The sequence below is a fragment of the Cyprinus carpio genome, chromosome A5 (assembly GCF_018340385.1).
Source record: "Cyprinus carpio isolate SPL01 chromosome A5, ASM1834038v1, whole genome shotgun sequence".
NCBI classification, from domain to species: Eukaryota; Metazoa; Chordata; class Actinopteri; order Cypriniformes; family Cyprinidae; genus Cyprinus; species Cyprinus carpio.
This window is the reverse complement of record NC_056576.1, coordinates 3,635,323-3,648,046: the sequence shown is the minus strand read 5'-3', so window position 1 is coordinate 3,648,046 and position 12,724 is coordinate 3,635,323. Positions and strand designations below refer to the sequence as shown.

At 38.8% G+C, this 12,724-nt stretch overlaps 1 protein-coding gene across 1 annotated transcript in view; it reads right to left on the bottom strand.

Annotated features, from left to right (window-relative positions):
- Positions 1 to 12,724, bottom strand: part of cita (citron rho-interacting serine/threonine kinase a) — an 84,080-nt gene that overhangs the window by 211 nt on the left and 71,145 nt on the right. Inside the window, 12 exon segments of the mRNA XM_042757236.1 lie at positions 1,711 to 2,162; positions 4,434 to 4,604; positions 4,714 to 4,775; positions 4,929 to 5,035; positions 5,109 to 5,237; positions 6,848 to 6,956; positions 7,052 to 7,144; positions 8,217 to 8,356; positions 8,434 to 8,569; positions 9,315 to 9,395; positions 9,984 to 10,025; positions 11,013 to 11,170. Coding sequence (XP_042613170.1) covers positions 1,711 to 2,162; positions 4,434 to 4,604; positions 4,714 to 4,775; positions 4,929 to 5,035; positions 5,109 to 5,237; positions 6,848 to 6,956; positions 7,052 to 7,144; positions 8,217 to 8,356; positions 8,434 to 8,569; positions 9,315 to 9,395; positions 9,984 to 10,025; positions 11,013 to 11,170 — 1,680 coding nt within the window.

Below are 12,724 nucleotides of genomic sequence, written 5' to 3'. Positions count from 1 at the left end.
AGCGAGGGGTTACAGGAACGCAGAACAGAACGTCTCCATGCGACAGAACGAGACGGATGAAGCCCAACCATCGCTCACTTCCAAGCAGTGTAAATGAGTTTCTCACATTCGGTAGTTTACAATTTTAACGAACAAAAATAGACCCTCCTATAAAAAAAATCACTATAAAAAACATAAAATGTTAACATTAAAAACTTAAACTTTAGTGTTTAGAGGTTTACAAAGATTCCCTTTCCGTCGAGACGGACGCTACGCTGTCGCCGGGGATTGTGGGAAAGAGCGGAGGAAGAGGAGACAGAGAGAAGGACAGGAAAACCGAGACAAACAACAGGCAGAGTGTGTGTGTGTGTGTGTGTGTGGTTTAGTAAACGCTGGCCGGATCTGTGTGTGTAAGGCGGTGTGAGCGAGACGTTGTGCTGTGAGTTTCCTCGTCCAGACAGGATCTGATGTTCTTCACTGATGACTCTTACACACAACACATACCACACACCCTCTACACACACAAAACACACACACACTCAAAAAAACCCACAACACAACCAACTACAGCACTCCTTTCTCTCACTGACTAATATATAATATTCTTATAGTGTGACTGTACAAGCGTCCAGCTTCAGCTGCTGCTTCTGGTGTCAGATCTGGAGTGATTTTGATCAAGTAAAGGTCAGAATAACTGCAGTAATATCTCCAGATGAACTCTTACTGGACTGGAAGCAGCTCAGCTTTACTTGATTCTCCATCAATCATGTTTTAGAGTCTCAAATCTGATCCTCAGGATCTTTTGAGGAGCGTTTGTTTCCAGAAGCTTTACTTTCACTGTTCCTCAGCGGAGGAATGATCTTCACAAGCCTCCAGAACATCTCACATCTTCTGAGGAGCCTTTATTTCTTCATCTCTCAATCACTGCATGATATGTTTGGATCATTTACATCTCATCTCACTGACACACATTACTGGAGATATAGAGCACAGACTGATATTTACATCATTTTATATCATTATCAGCTGTACTGTTATAAACATCTCACTGATTTACATCACAAGCAGCAGAATTTCATCATATTAATATCAGCATCTGCACCAGATTCATATTTTTGCTCAATCTGGGCCTCAATAAATATGAGCTGCTTTTTTTTTTGCCTCCATCTACAACAGAATTTATAATATAAAAATGTTCCACTGAAGTGAAATCACTGATCATGTTTACACTGGTGTTTTTGATGAATCAGAGTCACTCTGAATTTCAAACATTAGACTGCTGCTAAACGTCTCAAATGAGCCTTTAAAGCATCATCGAGTGTGTGTGTGTGTGTGTGTGAGAGAGAGTGTGTGAGAGAGAGAGAGAGTGTGTGTGTGTGTGAGTGTGTGTGTGTGAATGTGTGTGAGTGTGTGAGAGAGAGAAACTGTGTGTGTGAGAGTGTGTCTGAGAGAGTGATTGTGTGTGTGTGTGAGTGTGAATGTGTGTGAGTTTGTGAAAGTGAGAGTGTGTTTGTGAGAGTGTGTGAGAGAGAGAATGTGTGTGTGAGAGTGTGTGTGTGTGTGAGTGAGAGAGTGTGTAAGAGTGTGAGTAAGTGTGTGTGTGTGAGAGTGTGTGAGTGAGTGAGAGAGTGTGTGTGTGTGAGTGAGAGAGTGTGTAAGTGTGTGAGTAAGTGTGTGTGTGTGTGTGTTAGAGTGTGTGTGTGTGTGTGTGTGTGTGTGAGTGAGAGAGTGTGTAAGTGTGTGAGTAAGTGTGTGTGTGAGAGTGTGTGAGTGAGTGAGAGAGTGAGAGAGTGTGTGTGTGTGTGTGTGTGTGTGTGTGTGTGTTAGTCATCCTGACCTTGTTAACAGTGTTGATGGGGGTGCGTGCTGATCCCGTGTGCAGTCTTTGGCGAGGCTCCTCAAACGCCCGGCCGGGTGAGCGCTCCCTGCGCAGGTCCATGACGCGCCCCGGCGAGCGGTCCAGCCGAGGGTCCATCATCCTGCCGGGGGACCGCTCCGGCCGGCCGGGGGACTTCTCTCTGTCCAGGGGCCGCGCGGGAGACTTGTCCCGTCTGAACTCGGTGCGAGCCTCGCGGTAGCGGTGGGGCGTCCCGGGCTGCTGGAGGCCCTCCTGAACATCAGGCATCGCAGCCAGACGCTTGGAGATGTGCTCGTTGTAGGTGGGAGGACCGCGCTTGTTCGGGCTGACAGAAACCAGGACAAAGAGTCAAAGTCAGTCCAACTCATCCAACAAAACACCTCCAGGTCGAGTTTGAACAGTCAGTGTCTTTCAAAGCAAATTCTTTGGTGAAGATGATTTTCATCAGTTATTTTACAATAAAGTACCATATATGTTAGCTACGTTTAAAGTTACAACTGTATATATACACACGAGTAGTTAGAAATGCAGATGTTTTTTGAAATATGAATAAAACTCATACAAATACATTAGTTTGGGGTCAGTAAGATCTTTTTCTGAAAGAAATTAGTACTTTTATTCATCAAGGAATCATTAAATCGATCAAAGGTGACAATAAAGACATTTATAAAGTTACAAAATATTATATTTCACATAAAAGCTGTTCTTTTGAACTTTCTATTCATCTGTGAATCCAGAAAAATAATATGCATCACTGAAGGGAGTGGAGACTGAAGACTGGAGTAATGATGCTGAAAATACAGCTGCGCATCACAGAAATAAATTACAGTTTAACAGAGATTCACACAGAAAACTGCTGTTTGAAATTCTAATAATATTTCACAGTTTTTACTGTATATTTGATAAAATAAATACAGCCTTGGTGAGCAGAAGAGACTTCTTTCCAAAACATGAAAAAATCTTACCGACCCCGGACTCCTGAATGCTAGTGTGCAGTATATTCAGTATATAATGTGTCGTATAGAGTTGTCAGCTATTCCTAATTGAACAGAACTAGAGATTGAATTTAGTGTGCATAGCAAAGTGAGGGTTTACACACACAGAAGAGAGTTCATAATCACCTGACAGACGTTCACCAGTGAGAAGAGATTAAATATATTTCTACAGTTATGAATGTGACCCGTCCAGAGCTCATAATAAACCACAATCCCATCAGACCAGTGAAGATTCAGATCTGAACCGGTTAAATCACACTTACCCTCTAACAGTGAGAAACACGTCTCCTCAGCCCTCATATATCCATAACAACACACTTCCAACACATTAATGCTTTCAAATAACATGATGAAAGGAGAGCAAGAGTCAAATGATGTACAAGAGCTTCCCAAAACCCCTGATTATAATGACACAAAGAGAGCGGAGGAAGATCACACATTCAGCGCTTCACAATATTCTCCTTAAAACACTTTATTCATCACTCGGTTCACTGCTTAAAACCCTCATGATCTCTCACTCCCTCGCACAAATAAAGAAAGCACCTTTCTTCCTGTAAAGAAGAGAAACACAGTCAGAAACTCTGGACCAATCACGGCCAGACTTCAGGTCACATGGGGTGTTCCTCATGAGATCCTCACATTTATCCAGGCTGGATGTCGGTGACTTTAAAGGTCAGTGTTTCTTGTGACCTGATGTGACTTCAACACAATGTAATAAATATGTGCTGTGTGTTTGGGAGTGAAGCGTGGCGCTGTGTTCATGTAAACGTGTTTTCAGGTTCAGTTTATCGAAGAGGAGTGTTTGTTTTTGCTCTGTAGCAGTTTCTGCGTGGCATTAATGCACATACCCTGAATCTTTGACACAAACAAGAGTCACTGCAAGATGCCACAAAACAAGCCTTAAAAGTTATTAAAGATGCAACTGCGCGTTCACATATGTTTTCGACGCAGAGTACAAATGCAAGTGTCTGTGTGTTTATGTGTGCATTAAATTCTAGCGTTCACGGGGTATGTGTGTGTGATTGTGTAATGTACACTGAGCTTACATAACCATGGAAAATATACTTCATAGTATGATTTTTGGGGGGCAGATTGTGCAGCCATACAAACAAGAGCAATTTGTCAATTAAAAAATAAATATATAAAGCAATAAGCCCCAAGAGTCTGTGGTTTACGGTGAATTTATAACAGCTGAGGGGCGCTGTTAGGCACGAAGCGGAGTTATAAAACCGGGGCTTACTGCTTTTATGAAACGGTTATTCTATATATACATAGTAAGGTTTCACAAAATAAAACAGAGCAAATAAAGTGTAATGATGTTAATAAAAACAGTATTCTTCTTCCACCAAACAATGTAGTTCCTCAGAAACAGTTGTGGTTGCAACAAAGTGGTTGCCGAGCAACACACAGAAGTAAACAAAGGTGTGTGTTACTTTGTAGAGTAATTTGTAACAGCTTCGAACACGGCTCAGCCAATCAGAATCAAGGAACGGAACTATATATATATATAAAAAAATTCCCATATTGTCAGTCCTCCAAAGAATCAGTCTGGTCCTAGTGAAGCGTCCTCCAGTGAAATGAGACGCTGAGCTCACACTGACCTGCGTGTGGATCCGTTTCTCTGTGCTTCTGCCTCCTGACTCAGGTTTCCTTTGCAGCAGATCACACGCAGCTTGTTCTGGTAGGACGAGGCCAGATACACGGCACCGGACGAGATGGCCGGACCCAGGTACCGCGGGCTGGGAATGTCCAGGTGAGCGTAAGCGTGAGGCCTGAACACACACACACACACACACACACACACACACACACACACCACTCAGAGCCTCTCTAACAAACATCAGGAACAAAACCACACAATCCAGTGGACGAGAGCTTTACCCGAGCGCAGAGTGACTCTGAACCTCGATGACGTACATAAAAAACAAGTACGTCACAAACAACTACGTCCACAAAAAAGACAACAGAAAACACACAGGACGTGTTGTGTTTAGTAAATGCTTTCCTCTGTGATTTGTTTGCTCTCTTGTGTCACACTTGAATCGCACAGCTCGAAACCATCAAATGAATCCAGTGTCAGCTCTCTATAGACTTACAGCTGGTGAATAAAACTAGGTTTTACCGAAGGACAGCGGCAGGCGGCTCCACTTGATGTCATCGCTGCGACTCCTGCGGCCGTACGCATCCACAAACACACCGAACTCTGCAACGACACACACACACCAGTGAAACACCGACTCACACACACACACTTCTCGTACAGTTCACACACGCACCGTGGAAGCAGAGCAGGTACTCGACTTTCTGCGGCGCGCTGGACACCTGGATGATGGAGATGGGGAAGCTGTGGGACGAGGCGGCGAACACAGCCGAGGCCAGAGTCACGTCGCTCTTATCCAGGAACTCTGAACACACACACACACACACACAGTTCAGTTCATCAGCAGCGGGGAGATCAAACAGACCCTTACTCTGTGTGTGTGTGTGTGTGTGTGTGAGTGAGTGTGTATGTGTGTGTGTGTGTGTATGTGTGAGTGAATGAATGAGAGTGTGTTGAGAGAGAGAGATGTGTGTGTGCTTGAGTGTGTGAGTGAGTAAATGAGTGAGTGGGTGGGTGTGTGTGTGTGTGTGTGTGTGTGTGTGTGTGTGTGTGTGTGTGTGTGTGTGTGTGTCTGCTGATATAAAAATAGATAAAGAGAGAGAGAGAGTTTGTGTGTGTGTCTCTTAAAAAATAGCCTGTTTGAAAAATTCCAATCTGGTTTTCGCCCTCTGCATAGTACAGAGACTGCTGTTGTAAAAGTTGTTAATGATCTGCTGATGTCAGCCGATTCTGGACTTTTAACAACACTTATTCTACTCGATTTAACTGCGGCATTTGATACAATTTCTCATCAAGTTCTCTTAGATAGATTACTCTGTAGGAATTACTGGTGTCCCTCTTAAAATTTAAAACATTTTTAGATCATATGCTTCACCTGTTACAGCTGGTGTTCCTCAAGGCTCTGTTTTGGGCCCTGTTTTATTTATTATTTATTTACTACCCCTTGATAAGATTTTTAGGAAATATGGCATCAGTTTTCATTGCTGTGCTGACGACACCCAGCTTTATTTGTCCTCTTAGCCAAATTCTACCCTTCTTTCCTCTCTCTCTTCTCTTTGGGCTACCTAAAAAACTCCTTCACAAAACTTCAACTGGTCCAGAATTCAGCTGCCCGTATAATTACTAGAACCTCCTCCATTGAGCACATCACTCCAGTTCTCTACCATCTTCACTGGCTTCCTGTTAAATATTGAGTAGATTATAAGATTTTACTTCTCACTTTTAAAGCTCTTCATAATTGTGCACCACAATATCTCTGATTTACTTCATATTTACATCCCGAAGCGTACTCTCAGATCTTCTTCATCTGTTTCCCTTGTTGTACCTTCTGTTCGTTTAGCCACTATGGGGTCTAGGGCATTTAGTTGTGCAGCTCCTAATCTCTGGAATTCTCTTCCACAATCTATACGAATCTCACTTGTTTAAATTAGCTTTCTCTGATCAATTTTAAACTATTTTATGTCAGTAATTGTTGTATTGTTGTCTTGGTTTTAACCATCACCACTCAACTGTACAGTGTCCTTGAGTGCCCTGAAAGGTGCCTTTAAATAAAATGTATTATTATTATTATTACTATTGTGAGTTTGTGTGTGTGTGTGTGTGTGTGCGTGTGTGAGAGAGAGTTTGTGTGTGTGTGTGTGTGTGTGTGAGTGTGTGTGTGTGTGTGAGAGAGTGTGTGTGTGTGTGAGTGAGTGAGTGAGTGTGTGTGTGAGAGAGAGAGAGAGAGAGAGAGAGAGAGAGAGAGTGTGTGTGTGTGTGTGTGTGTGTGTGTGTGTGAGAGTGTGTGTGTGTGAGAGTTTTGTGTTTAGATGAGAGTGAGAGTGTGTGTGTGTGTGTGTGTGTGTGTGTGTGTGTGAGTGTGTGAGTGAGTGAGTGAGTGAGTGAGTGAGTGAGAGTGTGTGTGGATCGTCTCACCTTCCAGCACATACTGCTTCATCTCGATCTCGTAGAACTTGTTGGTGCCGATGATGATGCTGTATCCGGTGAAGTGTATGCAGCTGCAGGGTTCAGACGTCTCGATCTCCTGCGGAAGAGCAGCACACACACACACACACACACACGTGAAGGGAGGAATGAACACGCGTGTGTGACGTGCATGAGGAGGGTCTTATGTGTCACCTTTCTGATGCAGAACTTGTTGAGCGTGTCGTTGAAGCGCAGGATGGTGATTTTATTAGGCATCGCAGCACAGATACACATACACGCGTCGATCTGAAACACACACACACACACACACACACACACACACACACACACACACACACGCTTCAGTCTTCAGTCAACTGATAAAGAGACGTACACGTCCTCGTTAAAACATGTTTTCATTATAATAAAGCTGAAATAAAGTAAAATATTAGATGAAAAACTTAAACAACTAAAACTGAAATAAAATAAAACATGAAAAATGAAAATAAAAAAGCACAAAATTACTAAAATTCTAACTAAAGTGTGTAAACTGTTGTTAAAGTACTACAATAAAATTGTACAAAATGTAAAAAAATTGTACTAAAATTAAAATAAATAAATAAATAAAAATCAACTGAAAATATAGAAATAGATATATTTAAAAACATTAGTAAAAACAATATTTATCATTATTGTATAATTATCAACGATAATTGTTAATTGAAATAAAGCTGAAAAAATATATAAACATTAGTACTGAAGAACTAAAATTACTACTGTAATTAAATTGTACTAAAATGATACAAAATTGTACTAAGATTAAAATAAAATAAAAAAAAGAAAAATAAAAACGAACTAACTCAAAATATTAATAAAAACTGTAATAGTAAAAAACAAAAACAAAAATAAAAATAAATGTTGCCTTGGCAGCTAACTGAGAAAAAAAGCTGAACTAAAACTGAAATAAAAATAAATTAATTTTAATAAAAAATAGCTAATTCAGAATATTAATAAAATAGTACAGAAATAACACTGCTAACACTGCTAACAACATTCTGTTAACGGGGAGTTTTGGTTAAATGAATTAAAGCTGAAATAAAATAAAATATAGATATTTCATTAAAAAAAAAACTAACGAAAATTAGAAATGCTAAAATAAGCTGAAGTTGTTACTAAAATTGTAATTAAATTATACTGAAAAAATAATATTTTCATTATACGTTCAGATCTAGAACGGAAGCTTCAGGTTCAATACAAGTCAGTGTGGAACACTGTTTGAAACACATTTTACTTCAATAATGAGACGTATTTCTGAGTTAATGAGGGCCTGTGTTAGACTGGGTAACAGGAAGAGCATCACATACTGTGTGCAGATTACCTTTCCAGAAGCAAAGAGGTGGCAGCCTTTCACCGCCTCAAAGATGTATGGACTGAGATCGGGCTGCGCCGGCAGATGAGACTGAGCCAGAGACTGCTTGACCCGTTTAATGTCCACCAGACACAGAGCGCGCTCCTCACCTGTCACACACACACACGGTTAACAGCACACTTTCACCGGTCAGTAACACACATGTGAATGAGAGACACACACTGACCGGTGATCATGAGCAGCTTGTCGAGCTCCTTCAGGACCTGGATCTGAAACACAGACTCGAGTCCCGGGATGTGTGTGAGAGAGTTCTTGATGACGTTCAGAGCGTACAGACCCTCCTCTGAGCCCACCAGCACGATGATAAAAAAACACAAACAAACACACACACACACACACACACACGCACACACACACACACAGATGTTACATTTTAAAGAAGTCTCTTCTGCTCACCAAAGCTATATTTATGTGATCAAAAATACAGAAAAAACTGTAATATTGTGAAATATTATTACTATTTAAAACAGCTGTTTTCTGTGTGAATATCTGTTGAACTGTAATGTATTTCTGTGATGCGCAGCTGTATTTTCAGCATCATTACTCCAGTCTTCAGTGTGACATGATCTTCAGAAATCATTCTAATATGATGATCTGCTGCTCAAGAAACATTTCTGATCATTATCAATGTTGAACAGTTTTTTGCTGTCGGCTCAGGATTCTTTAATTAAAATGTTTTTTTTTTTTTTAATATAACATTAGAAGTCTTTACTATCACTTTTTTTTATCAATTTATCAAATCCTTGCTGAATAAAATAAAATTAATTTCTTTCAGAAAAAAGAATAAAATAAATAAATAAATAAATAAAACACACTGACCCTTAACTTCTGAACTGTAGTGTATATTGTTACAAAACATTTTTAATTTGAATAAATGCTGTTTAGGCGGTGGGTGTTTTTTATTATTATTTTTAATAATGTTGAATAATGCGTATGTGGTGGATTTATTTTTGTCTTTTTTTTTTCTTTTTTTTGAAACAATGTTGAGTAATGCCTAGGCTGTGGGTTTTACTTTTATTAATCATTAGTATTATTACTGAGCTGTACCTGGTCAGTCAGTGGTAGAGTACAGTTAATATCCAGCCGATCGTCTCCCTCCAGCTTCAGCAGAGAGTTTCCCAGCAGCTTCTGTTCAGACAAGAGAACACAGACGGAGACGAACCATTACAACAACAGTCACACACTTCAGCATTTATGAACACTGAAGCCAAGCACGTTCAGGATGTGCCAGTGTTTCCTACAGGAGTGTGTGTTGATTCACACGTGAACAAACACACAGAAATTATGAACTTATGTCATAAAGTTTGATGCATTTCATGTCAAATGTTAAAAAAACAAACAATGAAGGAGCACTTCAGCTTGCTGTGTGAACGAATCCTGAGTGATTCACTTCAAATGAACTGATTCATAAGAGTCATTTGTTTGTGAATCAGACTACACCGTAATCATGCTGAGTGTGTGTTGCTCTGAAAATGTCACATTCTGGATTATTTCTGTATTATTTTGAAGTGCAGGAAACACTGGTGTCTGCGGACGATGTACAGCGAGGTTCATTCAGAGGAACGCAGAGATGAGAGTGTGACCTCACGGTCTGATGATGCAAGCGACACGGGCACCAGACAGAGTGCATGCTGGGTAACACACACACACACACACACACACACACACACACACGAGAGCGAGTGTGTGATGAGCTTCTCTCAATCATCTGATTACCTGAACCAGCGGTGAGAGAGTCTTCTGACGTTTAACACCAGCCTACAGCGTTCAGAACACAACACACTCACAGCGTTAGACAATCACACACACACAGAGTGACCGGAGATCTGCTCACTGACGCTCATACTCATGACAGAGGAGCAGAAGTCGACAAAATAACATAAACGTGCAGGAAGAAAATGTCCAGTATTGTTCTTGTTAACTAAAACTAGAAGTATAAAAAGTCATTTTTGTTTATTGAAATAAAGATTAAATCAAACAAAATATTAATATTAGATGAAAAACCTGCCTTGGAAACTAATTGAAATAAAATAAGCTTAAGTTAAAATACTACAATTAGTAAAAAATAAAAAAATAAAATCAGAATAAAAATACAATTAGAAATATAAAAAATACTAAAAATGACAAAAGCACAATACTTCAAAATTAAGATGAAAACTAAAAAAATAAATAAATAAAAGCTACTTTAAATTATGTTAATAAATACTATAATAGTATATAAAACAATACTGTTAACATCATTTTATTCAATTGAAATAAAGCTGAAATAAAATAAAATATAAATATTACATGAAAAACTTGAAATGTTGCCTTGGCACCTAATTGAAATAAAATAATCTGAAGTTAAAGTACTACAATTATTTGTTAATTACTAATTTACTAAAATAGAAAACCAAAAAAATAAAAATTAATTAAATCTAAAACAATAAATATTTAAATATATATATGTGTAAAATGTCAAAAGCACATAACAAAATCACTAAAACAAATTAATTGAAGAAAAAAACCTAATAAGACAATATTAATAAACACTACATTTATTATTAACTTTATTAATATTATATTATCAAATAAATAATACTGAAATAACAGTGTTAACAACAGATTGTTCACAGGGGCTTCTGAGCAGAAACTCACAGTACTGCAGTGACAAACTAAACTAAAGCCTGCTGGATTTAAGAGAGGATGAGTCAGACACAGGAGTGATTCATTAACACAGAGGGACTGAAGGAAGCTTTGACTCACCGCGTCCGCCTCGCTCTTCTCTCGGGATCCTCTGCAGCCGGCCACCACTGACTCCAGAACAGCCACCCAGCGCTGCTTATCTGGGAAACTGGGAGCCATGAAGTACAGAGACTGACCCGGCCAACACGTGGTGTGAGGATGAGACTCCAGAAACCCATCTATTATCAGACACGAATTACACGCGCACACACACACGCACGCACACACACACACACACACACACACACACACACGCGCACACACACACACACACACGCACATGCACACACACACACACAAACACACACACACACACACACACACACACACACACACACACACACACACACGTTTAACCACACAGTTCTGCTCTGATCTGAGATAAAGACTCAATATCACACACTTTTAACCGTGCTGACAAATACACGTGTCGACAGAATATTTCTATAATCACATCAGGAAGACCGATGAGAGGCAGCAAAACTATTAAATCTGCTGAATGTATTTAAATACAGTAAATATGACAAACAACCGTTAACTGATTAAGAAGAAAAGTGTGAATCAAGGTTATCATCATTAACTAAATCAAAGCATTCATTGCTTGAATAAAAATAAAATAAAATAAAAAATTTAAACTCACTTTATTTAGTTAGTTGCCAAGGCAACATTTCTCATTTTTATTTAGTTTGACTTGATGTATTAAAATAACTAAATTCGAAATAAAAATGTATATATAGAGAGAGAGAGACATAAAAAAACCTAATAAAAAATGACAAAAACAACAAAATTGCTAAACTTAAAATTTAAATGAAAACAGACTATAAAAACTAAAATATTAATAAAAACCAATAAAATGTTGATTATGAGACAAAATGATCAGTTGATCTCATATAGTGTGCAGGTCAGCGTTATTATTGATCACTAAAACCACTAATAAAAACTGCTACTTGAAATAAAACACAATATATATATATATAAATAAATATATTTCAGCGAGTTGACAAGGCCACAATTTCATTCAGTTTAACTACATGCATTAAAATAACTAAAACTCAAATAAAAATTTATAAAAACTATATAGACATTTAAAAGAATCCAATAAAAATGACAAAAACTTACTTACTAAAACTTTAAAATTAAAATAGAAAAAAAAAATATATATATATATATATTAGTGTGTATATATATATATATATATATATATATATATATATATGGTATTTATATATTAGGGCTGAAACGATATATCGTTATCGTATCTATATCTAGATATGAACTTTCAAGATATTACTATCGAAAAAAGCAACGATATAGACGATATAGATTTCCCCTCTCCGCGCTCGCCCTGCATACAACTCTGGCAGTCACAACAAACATCAGTTTTACGAGTGCCCTTTAATGCACCGCTAAAGCCAGCGCGCACACACTACCAGGGACGTGGGAACTATATTGTGAGAGGGGGGGCGGCGTTTCCATGGTGACGCGTCATTGCTTGTCACGTGAACACACACCGCCAACAGCAACAGCGCTGAATGAATGATGATCTGCTTTTATGTCATTTTTCCTTTTTTATTCAGAATATTCACAAATGTGTTAGCTATGGCATGAAATATCTGATATTCCGATTGTCAAATACATGCAAGTGGAAGTATATTGTTTTTTTAAACACCTTTTATAACGATCGCGTTAGTTGAGCTGTATGCGCGATGGGCGCCGCCGTGTTAGTTTGTGCC